The 26,089-nt window shown below is 41.6% G+C and overlaps 2 protein-coding genes across 4 annotated transcripts in view; one reads left to right on the forward strand and one right to left on the reverse strand.

Annotated features, from left to right (window-relative positions):
• Nucleotides 1–215: 215 nt before the first annotated feature.
• The window catches only part of NT5DC1 (5'-nucleotidase domain containing 1), a 114,998-nt gene continuing 89,124 nt past the window's right edge, over nucleotides 216–26,089 (forward strand). The window contains exons 1-6 of one of the 2 annotated variants that reach the window (XM_037065084.1): nucleotides 216–403; nucleotides 6,125–6,216; nucleotides 7,904–7,975; nucleotides 10,165–10,271; nucleotides 11,897–11,976; nucleotides 14,119–14,203. In XM_037065084.1, the coding sequence (XP_036920979.1) occupies nucleotides 311–403; nucleotides 6,125–6,216; nucleotides 7,904–7,975; nucleotides 10,165–10,271; nucleotides 11,897–11,976; nucleotides 14,119–14,203 (529 nt within the window). In that variant the 5' untranslated portion in view covers nucleotides 216–310. The remainder of the gene's footprint in view (nucleotides 404–6,124; nucleotides 6,217–7,903; nucleotides 7,976–10,164; nucleotides 10,272–11,896; nucleotides 11,977–14,118; nucleotides 14,204–26,089) is intronic. The other variant, XM_037065085.1, reaches the window with a different exon arrangement.
• The window catches only part of COL10A1 (collagen type X alpha 1 chain), a 35,773-nt gene continuing 25,088 nt past the window's right edge, over nucleotides 15,405–26,089 (reverse strand). Inside the window, exons 1-3 of one of the 2 annotated variants that reach the window (XM_037065082.1) lie at nucleotides 23,338–23,629; nucleotides 22,600–22,765; nucleotides 15,405–18,111 (exon numbers count right to left, since the gene is read on the reverse strand). In XM_037065082.1, coding sequence (XP_036920977.1) covers nucleotides 16,241–18,111; nucleotides 22,600–22,750 — 2,022 coding nt within the window. In that variant the 5' untranslated portion in view covers nucleotides 22,751–22,765; nucleotides 23,338–23,629 and the 3' untranslated portion in view covers nucleotides 15,405–16,240. Of the gene's footprint in view, nucleotides 18,112–22,599; nucleotides 22,766–23,337; nucleotides 23,630–26,089 lie in introns of those variants that run through there. The other variant, XM_037065083.1, reaches the window with a different exon arrangement.

Raw genomic sequence — 26,089 nt, forward strand, 5'->3', positions numbered from 1 at the left:
ACGCTGTGGGAAATCCCGGGGTCAGGAGACAACTATCGGAATCAAACCGGTGAATGACCGCAAACTGGCCCGGCGCAGGAGTGGGAAAGCAGGACACGTGAGGGGCGGGGAGAAGCGTGCCCAGGGGCGGTGCTCCCCGGCGCGGGAAGTGCGAAAGGCCGCCACGCCACCTCCCCGGGGCGGGCGCAGTCCCGGGCTCAGTCCCGCCCCTCCCCGCCCTCCCCGCCGGGTCCTGTCCCGCAGTGTCCTGCCGGTGTGCTCTTCGCGCTCTCCCCTCGAGTGAGCGTTTGCCGGTGCTCCCAGCGCAACCATGGCTCAGCACTTCTCCCTGGCCACCTGCGACGTGGTCGGCTTCGACCTGGACCACACTCTGTGTCGCTACAACCTGCCCGAGAGCGCCCCGGTGAGTGGCGCGGGATGTCCGGGGCGCACCGATTGCTCTCCGTACCGGCTAAGGCTGGAGTTTCCTCCCGGCTTAGGCGGCAGCTAGCGCTGCCGGGGCCTGCAGCCGCGGCGTGTTTGCGCAGAAGTCGGCCTCCCACAGCGAGGTGGGGAGACAGTGTGCATCTCCGGTTCCCGTCCCGTGCATTGGACACGGACTTACTGAGACCGACGAGAATGTCAAGTTTGAGAGTGGGTTACTCAAGAAAAGGGCGGAAGGAAGGACAAGATATTCAAGATCGTGCTGGGGAAGTGGTTCTTAAGGCACAGGAAGGGCGGAGCTAGAGCTGTCCTTTGCGGATCCCAGGCCTTGGAACTCCTCTGTAAGTCATTTGGGGCTAGCAGTGCGCCTCCACAGCCACCAGATTAAGGGCTGTGTTTTCCTTGGCAGCATTTTTCCTCTTGCATGTCCTTGGGACCACCTGTCAGTTTTTAAACAGCTAAGGCAGGGAAAGATTGTGAACTGTATTGGAAGGAACACTAGCCAAAAAGCCATTTAAGATACCTTAGCCCCAGTTTTTCCTTTTACCAAAAGAAAATACCGTTTTCTCCATGCACCTTGAATAAGTTTAATCCTAATAACAGCCTACAAAGTTTGGGTCTTCCCCCTTTCTTTTAAAGGAGGGGAAAATGGAGTGTGTACGATGTCACACCTGTACCCTCAAGTGAATTGTTCTCTTCCTCCCCTCATTCCTTTGGTTTCACAAGAAAACATTGTGAAAAATTAGCAGGGTTTTTTTTTTTTTTCGGTCAAAGATCTACGCATCCAAACAGAAAAGAGTGATTATGAGCACAGTGGTCAAAGTGGAGGAGTCCACAACCAGTCTGCCTAGCTTAGGGCACCAGCCCATCGGTTACTAGTGCTATGACCTTGGGCAAATCACTTAACCCTTGTCTGTTCTCAGTTTTCCCATTTGTAAAGTGGGGCTAATAACTGAATTTACTTCAAAAGGTTGTTACAAGGATTAGACAGGTAATAGATACATAATGCTTAGAGCAGTGTTTGGCCAGTGCAAGTACGGTGTTTGTTTTTTTTATGGTTGCCACCCAAACCATTCCGAAGCCTTGAGTTTATGAGCCGCACTCCAAGGCCATGGGTGCAAACAGCCCCAGGCTCCTCATTATGGTGAGGGCAGTGCTCCCCTCAGCAGTTGAGGTGCCCAATCAGAGCTCCAAAGAGTGTCGGAATCACTCGTTTTCTATGCACAGAAGCTAAGAAAATGAGTGTACTGTTCCTGCTCTTATGCTCTCTGCTTTCCCTGTGTACAGGGAAAGTTTAGCTACGTGTTTCCTTAGCTATATTGAGAGTTAGGAAGGCTTTTCTTTATTTCTTGATCCTTCGGCCACTACTTCCTCTAGGTCTTTGATTCTTTTTGTTTTTTTCCCTCTGTGTCTTTAAAATCCCCTCCTGGCTCATGTTGCATCTCCTCTAGTCACCTTCATTTTGAAGAAATATTGTTAAAAACCGCTGTCATGTTGGAGCCAAATTTAAGCACGTGTAAGCATAAGATTTCAGAATACAAGATCCTTGAAGACAAGAATTCTCGACTACAGGCCTCAATATATGTGCTGTTTAAAGGTTGAAAACAGTAACCGGTTGTGCTTTGGATCCGGTTTGGTTTATAAATCTTTTAAGTACCTGCAGTGTGCTGAGCACCTTAATAGAGTTGGGTACACAGACAGCACACAGGCCTTCAGATGGCCTTGGATTGGACTGAGTTGCTGAAAGGTTAGTTCGGGTCCCCTGTGATGAGGGCTGTACTGCATGGACCTTGCAGCTGGCTCTTTGTTACCTGTGCCTTGGGGCCCTCCTCCCCTCATCACACTGACTTCTCATATGTCAGGTCTCATCTTAAATAGCATTCCCTTTGCGAGGCCTTTCCCAGCCCCCTAAACTTTACCCTTCTTCCTCTATTCACCTCCAGTTTTCCATAAAATCCTTAATTTCTCACAACACTTACATACGGTGTTACATTTTCCTGTTTATTTCTTGGAGTCTCCCAGACCCTGGAGCCAGGACTCCTTGACAGGGTTGTGTCTGGCAGTGTATTGTGTGTTCTGTGTGCCTGGCAAATAGCGGGCCTGATAAATAATTGTAGGATGAATAGATAGATAATAGGTATTTTAATAGCCAAATGTGGCACGTAGAGCCACAATTCTAAAAGCATTCTGTTTAGAATGGGTTTGATTCATACCTCAGCCCTGTGATTAGATGTCATTATCATCACAATTGCTGTTTGGTGGTGAGGAAAGCAAGACACAGAAAGGACAAGGGGGTTATCCAGGGTCAACCAGAAAGCCATGTGGCCTGTTGGTTACTGACCCCACTGCCATGCTTTTTGTGTCCTGTGACCTCAGAGGAGAGGCTGGGGTGAGCGATGCAAGTGCAGAGTGTTGTGCAAATACGGAGCTGGGTGTGTCCCCTCCCCTGGTGCTCAGGAAGGGCCACCTAGAAGAGATACGTGTGTCCTCCTGTGGTTGCAGACTGAGGAGTGCGTGGAGCCAGGCAGTTAACCTAAGTTTGAGAGGGGAAGAGGGGGCTGGTGGCAGCCAGGAGAGCGTGTGCCTCTTCTGCAGGCACAGTCATGCTCGACTCCTGCCCGAGTTTGCCATGAGTGATGCCTCGGTCTTGCCAGACTTAATTCTTTTAAGAAAAATTAGAAACCTAAACTTGTATGAGAAGTCTTTCAATGTTTAAATGTTAGCTCATGTTCAAACAGCAGTATTTTGGCAAAAAAAATACAGGATACCCAGTTAAATGTGAATTTCAAGTAACAAAAAGATTTTTAATATATGTATGCCCCAAATATGACATGGGATGTGCTTATATTGGAAAAAGTATTTGTTGTTTATCTGAAAATCAAATTTAGCTAGGTATTTTATAATTTTACCCGGCATCTTGAGTTAGGAACCAAACATACTTCAGGCTCTGTGTATGGCCCACAGGGCACCTATTTGTATCTGCCGCAGAGTGCACACTGTTACCCAGGTGAGACCGTCACGGAGTCTGGCAGCTGAGCCAGGAGAGGAAGGAGGCTGGCAGTGGAGGTCCTGTGCCGTGCAGGCTTCCCAGGAGACTCAGCATCATGTAATGAAAAACTTTAGGAACCGAGGCCTTGGGACGAGAATGGGGCGTTCAAAGGCACAGTCCCCTTTTCTCAGCACCCATGTTCTCTGCTTCTTGGTGCACACTGACCCCATTCTCTCCTGTTACAAAAGTGTCTCCTCCTTGAGGGAAGAAACACAGCTGTGGACAGCCCTTCTAGAAAGGGCTCCTTTGTCTCAAGAAGGAACCTGATCTCATTGGAATCATAGGCCCAAGCCTTAATCAGTATTGCTCAGGGGGTGAGAAACTCCAGTTGTCCAAAACTAAATAAAGTGTATTGACCAGAGGCAGGTCTAGTAATGTACAGCAACCATCGCCAGCTGGAAACTGACCGGCGTGGGAGTATTTATACCACGAAAATGGTCCAAGGCTACGAGTGAGGGCCCTTTTTTTTAAAACCAGCACATGGCCGATAATAANACCTCATTGGAATCACAGGCCCAAGCCTTAATCAGTATTGCTCAGGGGGTGAGAAACTCCAGTTGTCCAAAACTAAATAAAGTGTATTGACCAGAGGCAGGTCTAGTAATGTACAGCAACCATCGCCAGCTGGAAACTGACCGGCGTGGGAGTATTTATACCACGAAAATGGTCCAAGGCTACGAGTGAGGGCCCTTTTTTTTAAAACCAGCACATGGCCGATAATAATAGCAATACTTACATAGAATTTACTTGTGTGCCAGACACGGCTCTAAGCTCTTTACATCTGTTAAGCTCATGACACTGGCTCCTTGCCAGCAGGAGTGTGTGTGTGTGTGTGTGTGTGTGTGTGTGTTATTGTCTCTAGAATGTTGCACTTCAGAATAACTCAGCACATTTTGATTGATTTTTTAAATGATTGAGTAAAAATCTATATAACATATAAATCAGTAGTGTGCAGACATCTCTGGGCTTCAGAAATCCTGCAGGGGCCCCATCTGGGCTTCCCACTGTCCAGATTGGGGTTTCCGGTGGTTTTAAGAACCATCGCTGTAGTTGTGAATCGCCAGCAGGGTTGAGAACTGCTGATACATAGTGTTGATGTAATGTGCGTCTGTGACAATTGACTTGGATCAAAGTTCTTTGCATTGCATGGGAGTGCATTTGTCGTGACTTTAATTAGCCTTGTGGCACAGAGCAACTCTGTTTGACCAGGAGCCTTTGCTTTCTCCACACTCGTCTCCTGACACTCATACCCTAGCCCCTCCCCTTTGAACTCACCCAGCCAAGTGCTGCTCTTGCAGGTGTCGGTGTAAAGAGCACCACCTCAGGGAGGCCTTCTCCCACTCCTTTGGCTGTGTCTGTACCTCCTTCCCCCTTGTACCATCCCAGGCTTTCTAAACCTGTCTGGGTTTAGAAGGGTCAGGTTGCTCAGTGTGCCCTCTTAGACACTGTTACGGCCGACCCAAGACCACGGTTCTGCCTCAGGTTCAAGTGCATACAATACAGGCCTAAGAACACTCTCAGGGAGAATGGGGTGGAGATGGAGACCGTCATCTCCCTTTTGCCTGCTTTTTGTCTGGCATGCACAGTTATTTAAACATTGAGCCAGCTCTTTACAAACAAAACAAAACAAACATTTCACTCAAAAAGCTGGGATTTTGTGGTTGAGAAATCAGATCTGTCAGCAATTCAGCAAAGCATTAATCTTTGTACTTGCTTCCCTTCCAGTTCTTTTTCCTCAGTTTTTCTTGAGGTGGAAAACTAAGAGATATTTTCTGTATCTGATGGAGGCTGCGTGGCTCCTCCTTTGGATCACCTGCCTGGTGCCCATGTGTGTTTCTCTTTGAGACGCCTTTGTGGCAACTGACAAAACTGAAACAACCAGTCTGATGCCCTATTTTCAAGTGCAAACAATCCATGGATTACAGTGTCTAACCAGCAGTGGACCGCTCCCCCAGCAGACTTGGGCGAGAGTGAGTTTTATAGAGCATTAGAAGAGGCGATGCTGAAAGAGAATGTGATTGGCTAGGAGGTTGGGGATTTCTCAGAAGGCTGGCAGATCCCTCCAACCCGAGGGAAAGGTGAGCTAAACGTGAGTTGGAGGATTGTGAGTGGTGAATGGTAGGTCCCTTGACAGATGTTCTCCTGAAGCTGATTTAGCTTCATGGGACCTGGGCTGGGCCCAAGGGCAGCCTCCATTCTGTGGGTCCCAATATCTGAGTGAACTTATCACCTGAGATGGGAACTTTCTACCAAGGACAGATCAAGGATAGATGTAATGTTAAAACGGTCAGTATATTTATCATCTTGGTCGTGTGTTAAATAAGTTTACAAAGGTTTGCCAAGTCTTAATGATCTCCAAACCATTAGAATTCAGCAGTAAGATGAATAATTGTCCTTGGTTGTATAATTGTAGGCTGATGGTGGCATAATTTGGGAGAATAAAAAAGGTACTACAGTTACCTGGGGACCAGCTCGCAGGGGTGGTTAAATTGCTTGTGAAGGGGGTTGCACTGAAAAGATGTATAATTGCAGATCTTACCTTCCCCACCTGCCCCATGACTGATCCATCAGGTTTTCAGGTCTGTGCAATTAAGTATGAATAGTGAGTTTTATATCTAACCTCTCTTTTCCTTTTCCCCCTATCTCCTACAGCTCATTTATAATAGCTTTGCAGAGTTCCTGGTCAAGGAGAAAGGATATGACAAGGAGTTGCTCAACGTGACTCCAGAGGATTGGGATTTCTGGTAGGTTCTGTTTTTAAAGTTCGCACTTTCCTTTTGATTTGTAATTGTTGTTAATAAAATTTTAATGCTTCCTCTTCTGCAAAGGCAGAAAGTGAAATGTGAAATTGAGTCACAGGGCAAAACGTCTTCTCTATGAAAAGTTTTATGTTTAATGATTTAAAGTCCTTTCAAACCTTGGCCTGGTGGCTCGGATGCAGCGTCATCCTGTACACCAAAGGTTGTGGGTTTGATCCTCTGGTGGGGCATGCGCCAGAGGCAACTCATGGATCCATGTCGCTCTCTCACATTGATCTCTTTTCGCTTTCCCCTTTCCCCCTCCTTTCCCCCCTTTCTCCCCCCCACTTCCTCTCTCAAAAATCAATTAATAATTTTGAGTGATAGTTTGAAACAAAAAATCCTCTCTACAATTAGACTTCGTTAATTAAACATGAAAACAAACTCAGAGAATGTGTGACGACCTTGGACACCTGGTTAAATCTGTTGTTATTAAGAGTCTCAGAGGTTATAAGAACTCTCTAAAATTTGCATCTTTTGAAAAGTTTTGTTTTATTGCCATTCAAATACAGAAGTCATCGTGTTTTGAATGAGTATCTGAATTCGGATATTTGGCTCTTTGTGATTTGGGTAGACTTTCCTGTGTCTAAGGCCCTTCCTAGGCATTTCCTTCCTGGGTTAGAATTCTCAACCTCCCACAGCTCCCTTTGTCTTCCTTCTTCATTTAAGTAACAAAATTCTGTTAGACTACTGTAAATGGCTCAGTTGAAAATTAATAGTAATCCTAAATCACATGAAAACTACGTGCAGAAATAATTCTAGAGCAACAATATTCATCTGCTATGCATTCCTCCAGTGTTTGGTTAGTGCCTTTTGGTTTATCCCTTTTGTGAAATGAAGAAACAAACATTTCACTACGTGAAACTGCTGACTCTGGAAGTTTTATTGTGGACCAAAGCAAATAATGTTTCTAAAGTACCCTGTCATTTTTGTTTAATTCTCTTGGTATTTGGTGGCCATTATACCTCCTTGCTTTTCTTATTTATAATAATGAATCTGTACCCATTTTTCTCCCCACATCCCACAGGCCTTTTACAGGGAAGAACCTAAAACTCCGTATTTGCCTTTCTTTTAGTTGTTTTCAATAATGTTCCTTACCCAGAGGGCTAGTTTTATAACCTGACCTAAACTGAGGCAAATTTTAATGAGTAAGAAAAAACTGGCTAACATCTTAACTTGCAGAATATGAGTGTGTGGTAGTCAATGGAAAACATTTTCACCTTTTAACAGAGATATGAAATGATGTTCGTTTTAGTCTCTTTGAGTTTTTTATATCTCTTTTTAAAAGCTTAAGGATTTTAGAAAAAAACATCCTTTCCTTCCTTTGCTCACATAACAGTTTTCTAACTTGCTCCAGGTGATATTTAATTTTAGAGTTCTTAGATTTTTTTTCCATCTTTTTTTACTGTCGTTTGAATACAGTTGCCTCCATTTTCCCACCACCACTCCCGGCCCTACCTCCCCCCCCTCAACCCTCCCCTCCAGTTCTTGGATATTCTTAACTGTTTGATTAACATTCACTCACCTCGGTGGGAGACTTCCCTTTTTGCATTTTGACTCTTGGAAGATATAGGTTATTTCTTGAGTTAGGTAAATATGTGAATTGATTGGTAACCCACCATTTCTGTTTCAGTTGCAAGGGCTTGGCATTGGATCTGGAAGAGGGGAACTTCATTAAACTTGCAGATAATGGCACCGTTCTCAGGTAATAAAATGTAGCTGTAAAGTCAAAACTTCACTCTTTTCAAGGCACTTTATTACTTTACAGCAGTTCGTTGTTAAGGTATAGTTAAATAAGATGATTATTTCAGTCTATCAGATGACAGACTCTGTGTGCCTGCAAGTCTTTGAATCCTTTGGACATTTAAATACAAATCTTAAGCATTAGACTTAAACATCTAGTTTCTTTCATTTTATTTAGCACATCAGAACTATTTGCAGGAAATACGATAGAATGTTAATAACTCGTTTCCTGCCGTTGGCCACCTCTGCTGCAAAAGAGCCTTGGAATTACATTGTGTTAGGTGGGTATGCAGATACCTGGGGTAAAATTGGAATTCTTTTTGTTTAGGTAGAAGGAGAGAATGGATGTTGGCTGGACGTTGGTGGTCTGTGCACACCGTTCTCTCTCCATTTATGCAACCTTGCCCCCATCATGCAGGATTCATGTTGTGTCCCATCTCCTTCTGGAAGTTTTTTTTTAGACTCTTCAAGTCATTATCAGTCTCTCTTGCCCTCCCCTCTTTCAAAGGGAGTCAGTGCTGACTCCCTTTCCTTCCCTCCTCTCAGGGTGAGTCCAGCCCTTCGAGGGTCGGTAAAAATAGGGCAAGCAATGGAGAAGCAGCTGCTGCTGCTGCTCTCAGTCTTGGAAGACTGAGAGCCTCACAGAGTGAGCATCTGTTTTTCCCCCAGAACTGATAGTACAGGCAAGAAAACATGGCCACACAGCTGTGCCATTTATTATTTATACTAATTGCCCAAGGAGAGGAGGATCAGAGCGGGTTCCTTCTAACACACACTCTCCCCTTTGATACATCATTCCCTTTGGCACAGTATAAACTCGTGCTCTCCCCCAGAGCTTCCCCTAAGATGTAGCTAGATACGACTGTTGGTGTGGCCCACTTCTGATTATTTTGGTATTCACTTGCATGTTTTTCCCTGGGCAAAAAGAGGGAGAGTGTATGTATGCATATATATATACTTCTACACACACAGTGCAGCTTTGACCCTGACCTTTAACTCTGCTCTTGTATTACAAGGTACTTATCTATCTTCAATCCTGGGTTAAAGAATGGAAAGCATTCCACAGTTTTGCTTCTTTCTTTCGTTGTTGTGTCTGTCTCCCCTTCTCCCAACACCCCTCCTGCAAGGTCTGACCCTCTCCATTCAAGTCCTAGCTAACGTGCAGTTTCTCCTGAATTTATTAGCTTATTATCTCCTTGATGTCTGCTTTCATCAAATACACTAGCTTCCTTGTCTGATCATATCTCCCACTCAGGGTTCCTCCATCATTCCATGTCACTTTTTCTAAGACATTAACCTCTTCATGAAAAGCAGAATGTTTGTGATTTTCCTCCATTTGCCCTTTTAATTTCATTTCTTTTTTTCTTTCGTTTGCTTTGCTATGACAATATAGCACCAGAGGAAAAATGATGATACTCGCTAGCATGATCCTGTCTCATAAACTACATAAGACACCAGCTGTTTCTCTGTTGGCTAAGAGTCCTTAATCAGGACCAACTGATGCAAGAGCAATATTGTGAATGCAGAAAGTAGCTACACCCCTTCTTGCTGTTCTGAGTTTTGTCACGTTCATCTCGCTGTCATCCTTTGTGTTTCTAGCCACGGCATGTTATTGAACGGGCAGGTTGCTTGCCCATCTTCACAGTCTCCTGTGCCCATGAGCTGGCCACCCCCAGGGGCTTCCCACCTGTCCTGCAGATCTGGCACCGCTCACACGCTAACTCTGCTGCCTCCCACTCTTCCTCTCCTGCTCCCAGACCCAGTGCACATGGTGGATTTTTAATTCTTACAGTTAGGTTAATCTTACAGTTACACAACAGCTTCTTAGGAAAGGGTACTGTCATGCTCCTTCAGAGAGATGAGAGTTTATCGTTTCTACCGTAGAGGTCCAGAGCAGTGCCCGCAATGTGGACCTCAGAGTGAGCTGCTCCTCCTGACCCCTCCCTTGCTAGGCGGTAGATGAAATGGAGGAAGAGCTAGGGCTGTCAAGGAAAACGCTGTACAGATTCTTAAATGGCAAAGGCATCCCACTGAAAACAGAAACAAAGAAAACTTTTGTTAATTTTAGGGGGGATCAACAGTAGCAAGGCTGGAGGAAGGGGTGTTCAAGGGCGCCGTTGCTGAGCAGTGTGCCTCATCTCCCAAAACCAGGGCGAGCCACGGCACAAGGATGATGGCTCCCGAGGAGCTGGCCAAGGAGTATGGCAGGAAGGAGTGGAAGTACTTCATGTCCGACACTGGGATGGCTTGCTGCTCAGGTATGGCTCACACGGCAGCCTTGCCATTCCCCCCCTTTTATCATGGACTCTGGACCTGCTACGTGAGGACATGAAGAAGGCCCCTCTTGCATCCTGCTGGTTTTATAAGAATGGGATATATTTTTCTTCCACACGCGTCTGATTTCTCTTTGGCATATGGTTCTGTTTTAATTAAGATTTTCTGATACTCCTTTTTCCAGCATTTGTTCTGGGGGGAAAAGACTAGCGTTTAGGAAGACACCTTCCTTAGTCATTTGCATTTTTATCAGTTAGTTACAGGCTCGATCCTCATTTTTATTTCTCCTCCCCCCCATTTCTCCTTATATTCATATCGCCTACTGCTCTGTTTTCTGGAATTCCCCTCTGTACTGCCAGTTTTAGTATCTTTTCCCTTCATCTTTCTTTTTCTTTATTTGAAATGATGTTACACATTTCTTTTCATCTTTAAAGAGCTCCACCATGGGTACACATGAAAATAGTTTTCAAAAATTATATACAGACATAGATGCACATAAAGTAATGGGGAATAATTAAAATATTGCTATAAACGGACCTTATTAAAAGTTATAATTGTTGGGGGGGTTTTCCTAATTTTTCTTGCTATTTTCCCATACACTACATAGTTTTGAAATGTATCTGTTCTGCTTTAGAGAATGTAATGACCTGGAAATAGTTGGAGTTCCTCCTTGTCATGATTGTATTTCCTTTCTTTGTTACATTTGCTGCCTTCTGAGAGTTTTGTTTTTGTAGAGAGATGAAAATGTCAGGAAGTATGAGCACTCTTGATAAAGTAAGTTGATAGGAAACACTAGACTTCCCAAGGGGGTTAGATTTAGCATGCTTTCGCACATCCCAACTCAAAATAACCAGCAGAAATTGAATGCGTGGACAGCCTTTCACTCAGTGAGGACAGAGAGCTGTTGTCTCTCTAGAAGTAGGTGGTTGTAAATAACTCGGAAAAGGTAGGCACACAGCTACATTTCTGATATCCATTCAGAAACTGGGAGCATTTTAGAGAACAAAAATTCCCCAGCTGGGAAAGGAACGTTCACCCACTCTGACCCAGCTGTTTACTGCTGCTCCACCCCTTCTCCAATAAAAATCAACAGCTTCCTTCTGGTGCTGAATTCATCCAGGGTCATCTGAAATTGGCCTTGAAGGTTATCTACTCTTAACTGGGTCAGTCAGGGAACTGTTTCCATTGCGGGTGCCCAGGGGTCAGGCAGTGATGTAACAGGCCTGTGGTGTGGAGCACTTTATGGAACTCCAGTTGTGGGTTGTTTCTTTTGAAATTCAGTGACATTAATAGCGTAAACTGTGGCTTCTTCCTAATCCATTTTATATTTGGGATATAGCCCCTTTTGGTCTAAAAATATAACTTAAATATTTTTTGATAAAATGTGTAATTTATGCATATCATATTCTAACTTTCTTGAAGCACCCTAATAGCTTAAACCTTTGAGAGATGATGATAGCCTGTTAATAAAACCGTTCTGAATTGAAATGATGGCTTCTTTAAGTTTACTGCACCAAGATCTTGTGTCTCTTCAGCTAGATTTCTGTGTATGCCCCATAAATGTGGCATTAATTCGTTCCCAGTTTAAATTTTTGCTCTTTTTTTTAAGGAAAATACTATATTTATGATAACTACTTTGACCTGCCAGGAGCTCTTCTGTGTGCCAGAGTGGTGGATTTCTTAACAAAGGTGAATTTTTTTTTGTTTTTTTTTTAGAAAACTGTGAAATGCATACTTAGTCATAAATCAGAGCACTTAATTATATGTGTCTTTTGAATTGAGATTTTACTCAGTTTCTTCTTTGTGGTCTCAGAAGTTACGGAGGAAGAAAAACAGAATTTGGTCAAAATGTTTTGGAACATTAAATAAGCAGTGACCACTTTTCCCCTCAAGGATAATACACCTCTTCTCCAGCAGGGGGTGCAAAAGTCTAGAGAAAAATACAGAACTTGGCATCTGCGTAAATTCTTAATTGGGCAGGTTGTGGTTGGTCAACAGACCACAGGCACAAGTCCTTAGTAAAAAATTTATCTTTGCCTTAAGCAAGCCCTGCTGTTTGTTTCTGTGCCTTTGAAATAAACTACGACCACCTTCGAGAGAGCCCATAATCCTGGGAACTCCCCTGTAATCTGATCCCCATTTTGCTGTCTCCCACCTCCAGGTGGTCTTCCTTCTTTCCTCCATAATTTCAGATGCATAAAAGGAGATGCAAAGCCGCTATTCTGCAGAGCATTTTCCATCTTGCTCCCCTGCATCTGTCACCAATTTCACTCAAATTATAAAATTATCTCATAAAAATTATCTCCATGTTTGAATATTCCTACATTAACATCTTTATCTTCAAGTCTACAATGTGGCTTTAACTCTGCATTTTCCACTAATTGGTCCCATGTCCCAGCAAAAAAATTCTGTGCCTGGTCCCTTTGTTTTCTGTGGCTCAAATACACACACCCATTTAAAATTTCATGTTTTGAAGGTTGGATCAGAAACAATGTGCCTAAACCTCTCTTTGCCTCTTCAGAAAATATAGTCCAGTTATAGAATAGAAGCTCACTGCTTTTAAACAAAGCAAAGGAATAGAAGTGCTTTCAACTTGTAGAATTGTCACTGAAAAAACTACAAAGAGAAAATATGCAAAATTATTGATGTCAGTTCAATAAATGCATACTTTTTAAAGTAAAAAACCCCTTGCATCTGCTAAAAATATTTGCTTTATGAATAGTATAAAAAGTAATAATTAAGAAAGTCTACATGTCTTTAAGCATTCTAAATAATGTAAAACCAAAAAAATGAGATGAAATTTTTAAATCCATCATTTTGAGTATAATTTAATGCATGTGTATTTCTTTATACTGTGTATCAAAATTAGATTTCTAGTCATGCTGAGTTTAAGACCTATGAACATAGCTGGTTTTACATCAGAATCACTTTTTACATGTTCTCTTTTAAAGTCACAATGTTCATGTTTATAATAAAACATAGGTCATTGTTTTACTCAGAATTATAGTCCTGTGTTTATTAAAATTTCAGTGGAGCGATAGTTCTAGATGTTTGTAGAAATTATTATTGACATGAGATAGAGTCAGTTTCTCATTTTATAGTGACTACTAGCAAATTTATCGGTCTTTAAAAATTTCAGAATTTTTATAATAGGTAACAATAGCTAGTAGTTAGTCTTTGTTTAGATGGAAACACTGCTTAATATTCCCAAGGAAGCAAAAGGTTGTAGGGTTGTGTGTTTTGACAGAATGCTTATTTGCTTTCTGGTTTAAAAAAAAAAACTCAGTTAAAATGGTTTACATTTTGGATTTGGAACCTCCTTCGTGCCTCCACTAGAGACTTGCTACTCTTTTATACTAAAATTCAGGTAAGTGTGTTCTGCATTCAAAGTCACAAGCTTTTCAGACTTGGAAGGTTGCAGGCCCCTTGGCTGTGTTGATACCATAGAATACAAAGTAACAGATTCTGATTTATGTCAGAGGCTATAACATTGTAAACTTACTCAGGTGTTTGGAATGTTCTGTAATTTTTATACTTTCTAATGAGTGGAGTTTTTTATCTTGTTTGAGTTATATGAACTACATTAATATTTAATCATGCGTGTACATGTATATTATCTTTGTAGCAATGATTTTCATGGAAGTGATTTCTTCTTAAAATCATGTTTAAAAGAATGAGAATTTTATTAACCCATTATGTTTTCTAAAACATGAGTCCCTATTGCAGAATATAGTAATATTGTAATTATTTGCCAAGTACTTTATGTTATCCTTTAAAAAAGAATTATTGCATGTGTTACAGTTGGAAACTTATTTTATTTTTATTTTTTAGCAGCACAATGGTCAGAAAACATTTGATTTTTGGAAGGATATAGTGGCTGGTATACAACACAATTATAAGATGTCAGCTTTTAAGGGTGAGTAATGGAAAGATTTTCTCACGGGTATTTGTTAAATGCTGTGTGTTTAGTGAATTATATAGCTGTTACCTATATTTCTACTTCATTTGGGACTTAATTTGATCCTTAATATTACTATAAAGTGAGTACCATTTACATTTTAAGAAATTCTCTTGTGTATGTCTGTTTCATGCCCGTAATTGCGGGCATGCTGAGCTGTGCCGTCTTTTCAATGGGGTCATTTTGTCTGTTCCCCAGAATTGCCGTTCTGGTTTCACTGTTTCCCGGCTCGGGAGTGGGGGGGTCAGGCACACCTGTAATCATTAGTGTGGTTACAGACGGTTGGAAAAAGTGGAAATTCCATTCTTCTTGCTTAAAACACAGGACTGGCTGACCCAGAACAGAGGCAGAGATAGCACCAACCCGAGCCTACGGTGTCATCGTGGTTCTAGTCACAGGTTCGCTGGGCTGACACAGATTACTCCTAAGGAGCAGAGAGGTGCCTTTGTAGTACGTCACCCCAGTGACTTCAGCCAGACTGTCCTGATGCAGCCAGCGGGCTGATGGATGCTCACGAGCAGTACTTTTCGGCTTAGAAAAATCTTGCTTTGTGACTGACTTAAAAATTGCTTGCCTTCCTTTTACAGCAATTTAAACCATCAAAATAATCGTAAATATTATGACTAAAAAATATAACAAGGGAACAAATAGCCACTGAAGAATATTTGTTCAAATAACATCCTTGTCTGCCACCTGCTTCTTTCCTTCCCAGAAGAAAATCACTGCCGTGGGGATGCAGTGATTTTCTCTCCCAGCCACCAGCCCTGCACCCCCACTTGTAGGTCACATGTGGTTCTGAAGGCGCCGTTTCCCAGGGTCCCCTGGGTGTGTGGGAATGCCCATCTCCAATGGAGAGGCACCTATATCCATGACAACTGCAAAGCCACCCACCACATTATTGTTTTACTACCTCTTATGAGTTTTGTAAAATGAAAAGCCTTAAAAGAATAGTGGAGAATTGCAAATTGCTACTGTCAAATAAATTTCACCTAAAAAATCTGTTGATGTTATTTTATTGCATTGAAAATAAGTAGGAAAAACATTTCGTGCTTTAATAAGTGAGGCACAGCTTATAAGTTTTAAACAGCAATATAAAAATACAGTACAGAGCATAAATAAATAATATCTTTTCAGTTCTAGGCAATTTTTGGAACCCTTGACATTAGTTATTATTTCACGGGAACGGGAGGCACAGGTACACACTGTAAACCCACAAAGTCATATGACATAAAACTCAAGGGAATTAAATCAGATTAATCACACTTGTGTTAAATAAACACGATAGGTAAAGCACCAGCTTCCAAGTTGTGAAGGGCATATAGACAGCTTTTCTGCAATCACAGAAAAGTTTGGAAAGGTTCACGACTAAAGCACCTTGGTTGCGTTTCAGGTTAATTTTAACATAGTATTTTTTATTTTTTATGAGAGTCATAAAAAGTCTGTATGCACCTCTATATTTGAATAGATATTGACGCACGTGGCCATATAAGCCTTGAGCAATGCACCATCCGAAAAATCCTATGGTATCCTATGTCTTTTAAATTTGAATATTCAAGTATTTAAGCTTTATTCAGATATGATGCCTCCTTAATGTTTCCTAGTTCTGATAATTGTTAGAAACAGGCAAATGCTGAGATTCTGAAGTCAAATTTAACATAACAGCATCACTGATCAGGTTTTTTTGTGATCATTTTATATTTTAGCTTAGTAGGGCTTTTATGGTGAAATGTTTAAGTACTAAAGGACTTCACAGAAAACTTTAAAGAGTCTTATGATTGCTGATTAGGAATTTGAGAGGGTCTTCGCATATTTTATACCATTGCCGCTCGCTTTTTCAGAGGGAAAATTGGTTGATCTGAAAGCTCAAATCTGTATTTTGGGAGATTAAAATGAGCAATATTGTTTTCAGCCTACCTCCATGTGCATTTGGTGGGGCGGGGTGAAGTTGGGGGTTGCCTTTTCAAGCAGATTTATATTGGCTTGGTGGGAATGTGCTCACATTGGAGCCACTAAGAATCCTGAGAAGGAGGAGTGGACATACTCAGAGGAGTACAGGCCGTTGGACTCGGCATTGGGCAATTGGAGCCACACCTGGTCGTTTTCCGAGAGGTCGACTATGGCACTGCCCGAAGCCTGGTCCAGGTAGCCCTTGGCATATTCATCATACGTGTACATTACAGGGGTGCCATTCTTATACAGACCTACCCAAACATGGGTCCCTTTGACATGCACATGGTAGGAGAAATAGTATATTCCGGGTATTCTGCAGGTAAAGATTCCAGTTCTTGGGTCATAATGCTGTTGCCTATTATACAGAATCTTATCAAATGGGATGGGAGCTCCTATAGCCGGGTAAGCTTTAGAGAGAATAACAGTGAAAGCAGACACTGGCATTCCCGTCACACCCTGGCTGGCACTAACAAGAGGCCTTTGGCCTGCCTTTACAGAGCCCTCAGGAAGGATTGCTTGGCCTGGGGGGCCTGGGGGGCCTGGGGGCCCTGGAAGGCCAGGCTCTCCAGCGTGACCTCTTGGACCTGGGGGCCCTGGGGGCCCACTGGGTCCATTAAGGCCCTTAGTTGCTATGCCAGCTGGCCCTGGAAGACCTGGGGATCCTGGATCCCCTTTAGGTCCAGGGAATCCTGGAATGCCTGGAGGCCCAATGGGGCCTCTGGTACCTGGTATTCCAGGAGCACCTCTTGGACCTGCCTCACCGTTGTGTCCAGGCATTCCCTTAACTCCTCCTGGGCCTGCAGGGCCTGGGAGACCAGGAGGTCCTTGCATTCCAGGGTCACCTTTTGGGCCTGGTAACCCTGGGTTACCCTTAGGACCATTGAGACCTGGTTCTCCCGGATACCCTGGTTTTCCATCTAAACCAGAGGAACCCCTTTCTCCCTTAGCCCCAGGGTGTCCTGCAGGCCCAACTGGCCCTGTCTCACCTTTAGGGCCTGGGACCCCATGGTTGCCTGGGATGCCTTTTGGTCCCTGGGGCCCCATATTTCCAGGGGGTCCAGCCAGACCTGGCTCCCCAGGACGGCCTGCTGGACCTTGCTCTCCTTTGGCACCTGGAGCCCCTGGAAGGCCAGCAGGTCCTCTTTGTCCCTTCAGGCCTGGCAAGCCTGGTTTCCCAAAGCCAGGAGGCCCTGGGGGCCCAGCTACTCCTGGAGCCCCAGGGTGGCCTTTGGTTCCTGGAACCCCTGGCTGGCCTGGGGCTCCACTGGCTCCTGGCTTTCCGATGCCTTCTGGCCCTCGTTCCCCAGGAGGACCTTGTGGGCCTGGGGGGCCAGCTGTTCCCCTTTCCCCTGGAAATCCCCGATCACCTTTGATACCTGGCTGTCCCGGAAACCCATTTTCACCTCTTTTTCCCACTCCAGGAGGTCCAGGTGGCCCCATGGGACCCTGAGGACCTGGAAGGCCCCTCTCACCTGGGCGGCCAGGAGTACCATATCCAGTTTCCCCTTTCTGTCCATTCACGCCAGGGACTCCTGGTGCACCCTTTTCTCCAGGAATGCCTCTGGGTCCAGGGGCGCCTGGGGGTCCCTGTTGTCCAGGTTTTCCTGAAACAGAAATTCCAGCTGGGCCAGGAATTCCGGGTGGTCCTGGTGGGCCCCGTGGTCCTGGTAAACCAGCTGGTCCAATATCTCCTTTGGGTCCATATGGTCCTCTCTCCCCTGGTTTTCCTGGTAGTCCTGGCATGCCTGGCTTCCCAGTGCCTGATGGTCCTGGTGGTCCTGGCAACCCTGGCTCTCCTTGGAGTCCAGGACTTCCATAGCCTGGCTTTCCTGGTGGTCCAGAGGGACCTGGGTGCCCTCGAGGTCCAGTGGGGCCTGGTGGACCAGGAATGCCTTGCTCTCCTCTTACTGCTATACCTAAAAGACATGCCCAAAACATACCCAGAGAGGGGCATCATTAGTAACATTAAGGATAACGATTGCTTCTTGAATTACAAGTCAGGACAGAACATTGCAGTGTTGCAGTGTCGATCAGTCCATTTTGGCAGACTAGTCTTAAATGGTGTCAGGCAATACATCTTATACTGTTTTAAATAACATTGCTAGAGAGCCCTGACTGGTGTGGCTCAGTGGATTGAGTGCCAGCCTGAAAACCAAAGGGTCACTGGTTCCATTCCCAATCAGGGCACATGCCTGGGTTGTGGGCCAGGTCCACAGTCGGGGGATACGTGAAAGGAAGCCACACATTGATGTTTTTCTCTTGCTCTCTTCCTCTCTCTCTCTTCCCCTCTCTAAAATTAAGTAAGGAAAATCTTTTAAAAACATTTTTAGAGAATATGGTCTCACAAGACGATGGCCAACATAATACTTTTATTACATCCCAATTATCCATGAAAATAAGCTGGGATTGAAGAATTTATCTAGAATAAAAGTATAGTAGAAGCAAATATACTACATTTATTGTGGGAAAATCATCTACCTAGGAAGGAAAGAGAAAAGTATCTCACAGAAAAGGAAGAAAAAGACAAGTGCAGAATAAATAGGAAAATATTTAAGGACTGTAACAAATTTCCTTTACAAAAGCTATTCTGTAAGTCATAAATGAGCCCTGGCTTGGGTGGCTCAGTGGATTGAGTGCTGGCCTGTGAACCAAAGGGTCACTGATTCATTTCCCAGTCAGGGCATGTGCATGCTTTGCTGGCCAGGTCCCCAGTTGGGGGCGTTTGAGAGGCAACCACATCTCCCTCTCTTGCTCCCTCCCTTCCCTTCTCTGTAAAAATAAAGAAATAAAATATTTTTTAAAAAAGCAGATATGTGAGAAATGCCCTTGATTCTAATTTAGGTCAACCATGGCCCTGCCAAACACAGTTCAGATTTAGGTTGATTTTTTTTTTAACTGCAGTACACACTGTGAGCTCTTACATTCTCCATTATTGAGTTAAAATTGAAAAAAGAATTCGAGAATTAATCTTAATGGGAGAGAAACATAAAATAGCATTCAAGTGCTTACCTCAAGTTTTCTTTGATAAATACAAATAAATATTGTTGATTTCATAGAGCTATGGGTTTATTTGAGCTAATTCTACTAATATAATAAATTTAAACTCAAGAATTACTTATTCATTGTTTGTGATGCTAGAAGTGCTATTGAGCCTCCAGTGTGGGGGAGCACAGGGAGCATCCTGCAAGAGCTCCACTCACAAAGGGAGCAGGACCAGTGTGCACGTGGTGAGTGCTTTACAAGGCGTCCACGGGTTGTTTTAGTCATTCCGAGGTGGGGCAACAGAGTATTGCTGGCATTAGGATACACCGTTAGGGATGTATTACCACGTCGAAGAATCTTTAGGCACTCATCATTACAAGCATCTACAGAAAATCTTCTCAGAGAAATTCTTTGGCAGTTAACGAAGATGGTGATAAAATCACATAAGTATTTGGTTGCCTAATTTACATTGTAATAATTTTTCCGTTTAGTAAGTTTTCAGACACATAAGTAGAATGCTTCCATATACTGTGTAGATTCTTGTACTGTTGGAAAATGGTTCTGCATAACAGTAGACTCAGTAGATGTCACAGTAGTGGGACAGTTTGGCCAAAACCCTGAAAATGACTTGTAGCTATGACTTTTGAGCCCCATCTTTTTTGTACAAAAATGAATAATAAAACCCTTTAACTAAATCTTTATTGGCTTTAAAAATCAAAATGAGTACTAACTTGGAAATAACTTTAAATGAATTGAAATTATGAATTTAATTAAAAGTTGAAATTATAAATTGCCTTTGAAAGCATATTTTTCTGGGTATAGTTTCCTTTCTTAGTTATTAGCACATTATTATATTTTTAAAAATAGTTCATACTATTTAACTTGCATGTAAGAAGTAGTCAGCCAACCGTAGTATTATTCTCTTGGGTACAGATATTCCTGGTATTTGAAAAACATTTGGTGACAAAATATAAAATACAGAACAGAATCATGAAAATAGATATGCTGAAATAGGAAAATCATTTTGGACTTGGATATCTTTATATTTTATACCAATTAGAGTTACATTTCATTTTGCAAACACTCAAATATATGGACTTCATTTACCTATGGATTTTCAGAAAAGGGTATCCAGAAAAAAAGACTATGGGAAAAACCAACGTGTGGAAAAGATTTCCACAAGTTAACACAAATCTGGTGATTAATTTTAGTGTAGGTGTATGATCATCTATCTATATAAATAGGTGTTGACACATTGCAAATAGAACAGATGAACAAAGGATTTCTTAATGGTTTGGTATAAAATAGAGCACTTTTTAAAATGCAGACTGTGTTAGTTTGGGGCTTGCTTCAGAGTGTTATTTAGATTATGTCCATACTAAAAAACAATGTCCTAGTCCTTTTAGAAGTCTGTTTAACTGTTAAAATAGGAAGTAGACAAGTGTATTGAAAATAACTGCATGAGATGTCATTTGAGACTAGAGCTGTAAGGGCAGGGTGATCTCTGCCACTTGGAATGTGACAAAATACACATACAGTGTGCACATAAGCACAGCCATGGGTCCTAACGGGTCCTGCACCTTGGTGCAAGGAAGAAGGTGACTTTTCTCGTGTCCTTGGGGGACAGCCCCTCTTTGTATAACTTGCATTCAAGATTTGGGTGGTACCATCCTCAGTGGAAAACAGTTGCCCAGTAGAGACATTTCTTAAATGCCCACACACTGAGAGAGTGGTTGGTTGTGTCAGAATGCAGCCGCCGCACGCCCACCAGCTGTGCAGGCCTCTGCAGCATAAGTAGTGTGTTGTGGCTGACTTCTGCCTTAGCCTGTGTTGAACAGACATGCACTCTCTGTTTCTGTTATCTACTTAATGTCTTCCTTGTGTAAATTGTGGGCTTTGTCTTTATTCAGTGTATGATGCCTGCCAGTGGGATGATAATATTTGAGTTTCTACCTTGTATACCAAGTAGAGATATTTTTATTCTGCAAAACTAGCCAAGATGATGCAGTAAATTAAGGTGGGAAGATAGAAATATTTTTAACCTCCTAAAATTAGTGCATTTTATTTTGAATTCCAGACTGTTTCTTATGATCTTGGTGAACTATAAAAAGTCTGGACTTGTGATCCTAGAGAGTGTAGCCCAGGGCTGCTGTCTTACCATTTCAAAATGCCATCTGTTGCTCCAAGTAGCAGGCTTCCTTATCTTTTATTCTTTCTTTCCTAACTTACCTCTTTTTCATATTTTTACTTTGAGACATTCAGCAGTATCTATGGTGCACCTGTGCCTTTGTTTCTAAACATTAAGCTACCTTTCATGAAATATTTTTAATTTCAACTTGCTTGTTAAAAAGACAACCCTGTAAGTTTAATTTGTTCAAAATCATTGTTTCCAAAAGCATGATTTTTAAAGTGAATGGCAAATATCCTTAGCTTTATTTGCAGGATAAAATATACAACTAATGAGGAAATTCTGTGGGGAGAAAATGTGGACCCTACAGTCAGTTCAGAGTATCCAGTGTAACTCAGCAGCTGCTTTCCAGGCAGCGTGTGTCAGCTGTTACTGCATGAAATGGAATCAGTGACCATGAACCCTAGTCCTTGCTCTTCTGTAAGGACCTGTTAGCAATTAAATGTCTTCTCAGGACTCTTACAAGAGCTGAGAAAGTTGAACAGATGAGGAATAGATTGAAGAAAGAATCATCTAAGGCTCCACCCCCTGCACTGTGACAGAGGGGGAGGAGCCGAGGGGTAATAATAACTAACACTTAAGCACTTTGCAGACGTTAACTCATCTGCACGTCCTAACAGCCCTTTGAAATAGCTTCTCCTCCTTTTACAAAAGAGGAAACCAAGGCACAAAGAGGATGAGTAAACTTACGTGGTCACATACTACTAAACTTTACAAAAATGTGTAAAAAATTATGAGAACCACTACGTCATTTGTCTATTAAGTTTCTGAGGGCAAGAGATTTTACTTGGGTATCATGACCCCTTTTGTATGTATATTTGCGAGCTGGTAGAATAGGTTTTAAAAGTAAATATGTTTAAGTATTTAGAAATATAAACTTGCTACTTTTTATGCCTCTTGTCAGCTATTTTAGTTACACCTTTTTCAACTTGATGAATTTTGATTAAATTCACACTTCTAGATTATGAGTAGTTTATGCAAAAAACATCACCTGAGGGGGAAAATGTCCACACATAAAAAAATTCAGGTGTATTTTTCTACTATTCTTACTGTGCAAAGAATATTAATGTTCTTGAATAGACCTACTTTTTCCATAAATCATTTTGGGCTAATCCCAGCGTTTGAAAATAATTTAACACCAACAGAGTTAATCGCATTTTGTGAAAGAGATCATTAAGATTGTAAAAAGCAGCATTCAACTAGTTAATTGAGCAACACACACTGTTCAGTTTACCTTTACTCTTTATGGCGTAGGGAATGAAGAACTGTGTCTTGGTGTTGGCCAGTGGGCCTTTAACACCCGTAGGTGTTTGGTATCTCTCAGCATAAAACGCTCCATGAACCAAGTTCAAGGACATTAGCAGCAGAAGGGCTATTTCTGGCATGTTCACAGATGGATTCTGAAAAATAGAAAAGAATAATTTTATTCAACTTTGTTATTGACCTATTTTATTTTGTAATATTGTGCAAATGAATTCCTTATACACTTAACCTACTTTTTTATTTTATGCTATATATTTTGAATATACTTTCTACCTAATGAGTTATTATTTTTACTTATATGAATATATGCCTTAGGAAACCACATTTAAGTAATCAAGTAAAAAATTAAGTTTAAAAAAAACAGTAATTGAATGTCTCTATTAAATAATTCAGTATCTTTGATATAGACAGAAACACCCAGTAGTTTCAGAATACACTGAAATTCAGATTAGGGCATCTTTTTGCAAATCCAGTTTATTACAACTACCTTTTACATTCAGAATACACTGAAATTCAGATTAGGGCATCTTTTTGCAAATCCAGTTTATTACAACTACCTTTTACAGAGACTGAAACAAATTAAACTGTGCATTTTAGTGGAAAGGCATTTTTTTAGATCACAAAATCCAAGCAGTTAATTTATGGCAGCTTGTTTCCAAGCAAGCTGACATGGAGGTCTACCTGTAAGCATTGAGTTGTCCAGACTTACCTGAGTGCTGGGACTTCTGGAGATGGTTTCCTGGCAGCTTTGTGAGCCCTCCTGTACCCAGGTGAGCAGTGCAAAAGATGCTCCCTCCCGGGGCTGTCCTGAAGTTTTTATACTCTTTTCCTCCTACTACATGAGGTCACCCTGAGCTTCAGCTCCTCCCCCAGAGGTGGAAAGCACTAATTATGGTGGAAAGTTCTATTGGGCAGACATACAAGATCAGGTTGGGCTGTCTTTTTCCTTGTTTTCTTATTGAAAAAGAAACTCTTTGTCTTAAATATATATTAATAGTTTTAACCATACACCATCTTTTTTCTGTGATTTTATTTTAGAAGTTATTACTCAGATGTTTAGGTTTGTTCATGATGGGATGATACTACCCCCTTTATATTTTTGAATAACACATTCTTGTGTTATTTGGTTGGGAATACTTGGTAGTATAGAAGGTAAGGGAAGAAGTGTTTTGGAGGGGAGTGTGAATTTAAACCAGCATCTACATTCTTCAGTTGTTACGTAAAGCCATCAGTGTACCATTGATGTTCCTGAATTTTTATGAAAATAGCTTACCCCAATTCTTGCTTATTTTTAGGCTTGAGAGTAACATAGTGGTGAAAATGTAGGTATGCTGTTTTGTATTTCAGGATTTTAGTGTTAGTCTTGAGAAGTTTTTAAGAGAAAATTTAAATATGATAGCCTAATAGTTCAAGTTTTACACATTAAATATTTTCAATTTTTCAGACAGGGGCAAGACATCTATGAAGTTGATAGTAGAATTAACAATATAATTACTCTGAAGGATTTAGCTTATTCACAGCACTATGTTCAGTAAATGACTTCAGATGTACTTCTTAACTTTGGATTTTACTCTAGACTTGCAGTAGAGATTGCAAAAACTCTTAACTTGATAATGTGCTGACATGTCTATTGAAATAAGGGTGCTGTATTCATTTCAGAAGGGAAAATACCCTTAAACTCTCTTTTCAGTTTTATAAAAATATCATTGGCTTATGTTTTAATTTCTGTCAAGAATCTTAAATAAGCCCAATTAGAAGGAGTTTTTTGTGTTTTGCTTTGTTTAGTTTGTTTGTTTTTGCAAATATGGCAGTCAACATTATCATTGTCATTTTAAATAATTGGTATTCTCTTTAGCACTTAGCGGACTCTTAAAATCAGTTTTAGGGATCTCGAAGAATGTAATGAAGATAGAAAGCTAAAGTTTGTATCTTATTTAACTGCAACCTATTGGAGCTAAATCAGATCAACTGTACAGGTGAAGTAGGTGAGAAGGGGCATTTCATGCATAGACATAGATACATCTTTTTTAAAACAATCTCTGTAGAGGTAAAGTGATAGGGATTCGGGATTGGTCAGCAATGGAAATAATTGAATGTTTGACCAGTGGACAGAATAAAGGTTTGTTCTTGGTTTTCCCTTCTGTCTCCACTGCATACAGTTTTCTGCATGTGTTTTTAAACAAAGTCTGGGTAGCACCTTGTAGAAATGTAAATGGTAACTCATCTCACTGCCTCCCTCTCCCCTGTCACCTTTCAACCTTTTATTGGTTACCATACTAAACTCCTACATTATCACATGTCTCTATAATACTCATTGATACACATGAAATGTGGCTGTATATCAATTCAGGTTGAGACAAGAATTGGAAAGTTGATATTCCAATCATCTTTCATCATTTGGAAATAATCTATGGAAGCTTTTGTGAGGATTATATGTACTCCACATTGTCTGGAAGAGACAGACCACAGAAGATAAGTGAGAGAAAACAGCCACCTTCCATCTGCTTCTGGTTCACTTGGACAAGATTTTGAAAAAGTCAGTGAGGTAACCTTATAGATGCTTTTGAATGCTAGGCTGAAGAATTTGTGTTGAAAGGTATAATTGGAAGTACATAGTCTAGTACTTTTTTGCATGTCTATAGGGTTATACACACACACATATTTGCTTATGATTGAGATTGACACCCTCTAGGTACCATTCATGTGAAAGTTCAGGAGATACCTTCTCAGCTCTTCCTACCTAGCATTGTGCACCTGGATAGACTCCTTGTCCATCTGTGGTTACTGTAACTATTTTCAGAGCGTTGCACCTTAGCCTCTCTAGATGCCTGGGTTTTCATCAACACAGTGAAAGGTTGGACTAGGTTTTTAAGCTCCTCCCAGCTTGAAAGTTTATTCCTGTGCTTGAGGTATTCTGCTCTTCCCTGTGGTCAGACACAGTGGGCTTGGCTCCATTTAGTGCTTAGAGACAAAATCCATACCAGGTGGTCATATGCCTTCTTTTGGGGACGTGTAAATATATGTGGGTATTTGTCATTCTATATTCCCCTTTAACTTTGGAAAATGTGGCGTCTTTATTGAATAAACTTCGGATGTTCAACCCTTTTTGCAAATATTGGACTTATTTCAGCACAGGGAATCTGACTTCTGTTTGCTTTGTTAGTCACATAAGAAGCAATGTCTTGTCCAAAACAGATTGTAGAATCAGAATATTTTTTAGCCACACCCCACCCAATTGTGTATTTAAAACTATTTTTATCCTGGGAGTTTACTTGTAGCTGTTTGAAGTGACTAGGCTGTGGCTTTAAGATAAAAAATCCATTCCACTTAAAAACAGAGAGCCTGCTCTTTCAACTCAGTAACCAAAATGATTTTTTAATATCAAAGATGAATGATGTTTTTACACACCTAACATTTAGCTGCTGTTAAGGTTGCCTATTTATTTTCACTTCCCAAGGTCA

The sequence above is a fragment of the Sturnira hondurensis genome, unplaced genomic scaffold (assembly GCF_014824575.4).
Source record: "Sturnira hondurensis isolate 20B ecotype Veracruz unplaced genomic scaffold, ASM1482457v3 Scaffold0015596, whole genome shotgun sequence".
NCBI classification, from domain to species: domain Eukaryota; kingdom Metazoa; phylum Chordata; class Mammalia; order Chiroptera; family Phyllostomidae; genus Sturnira; species Sturnira hondurensis.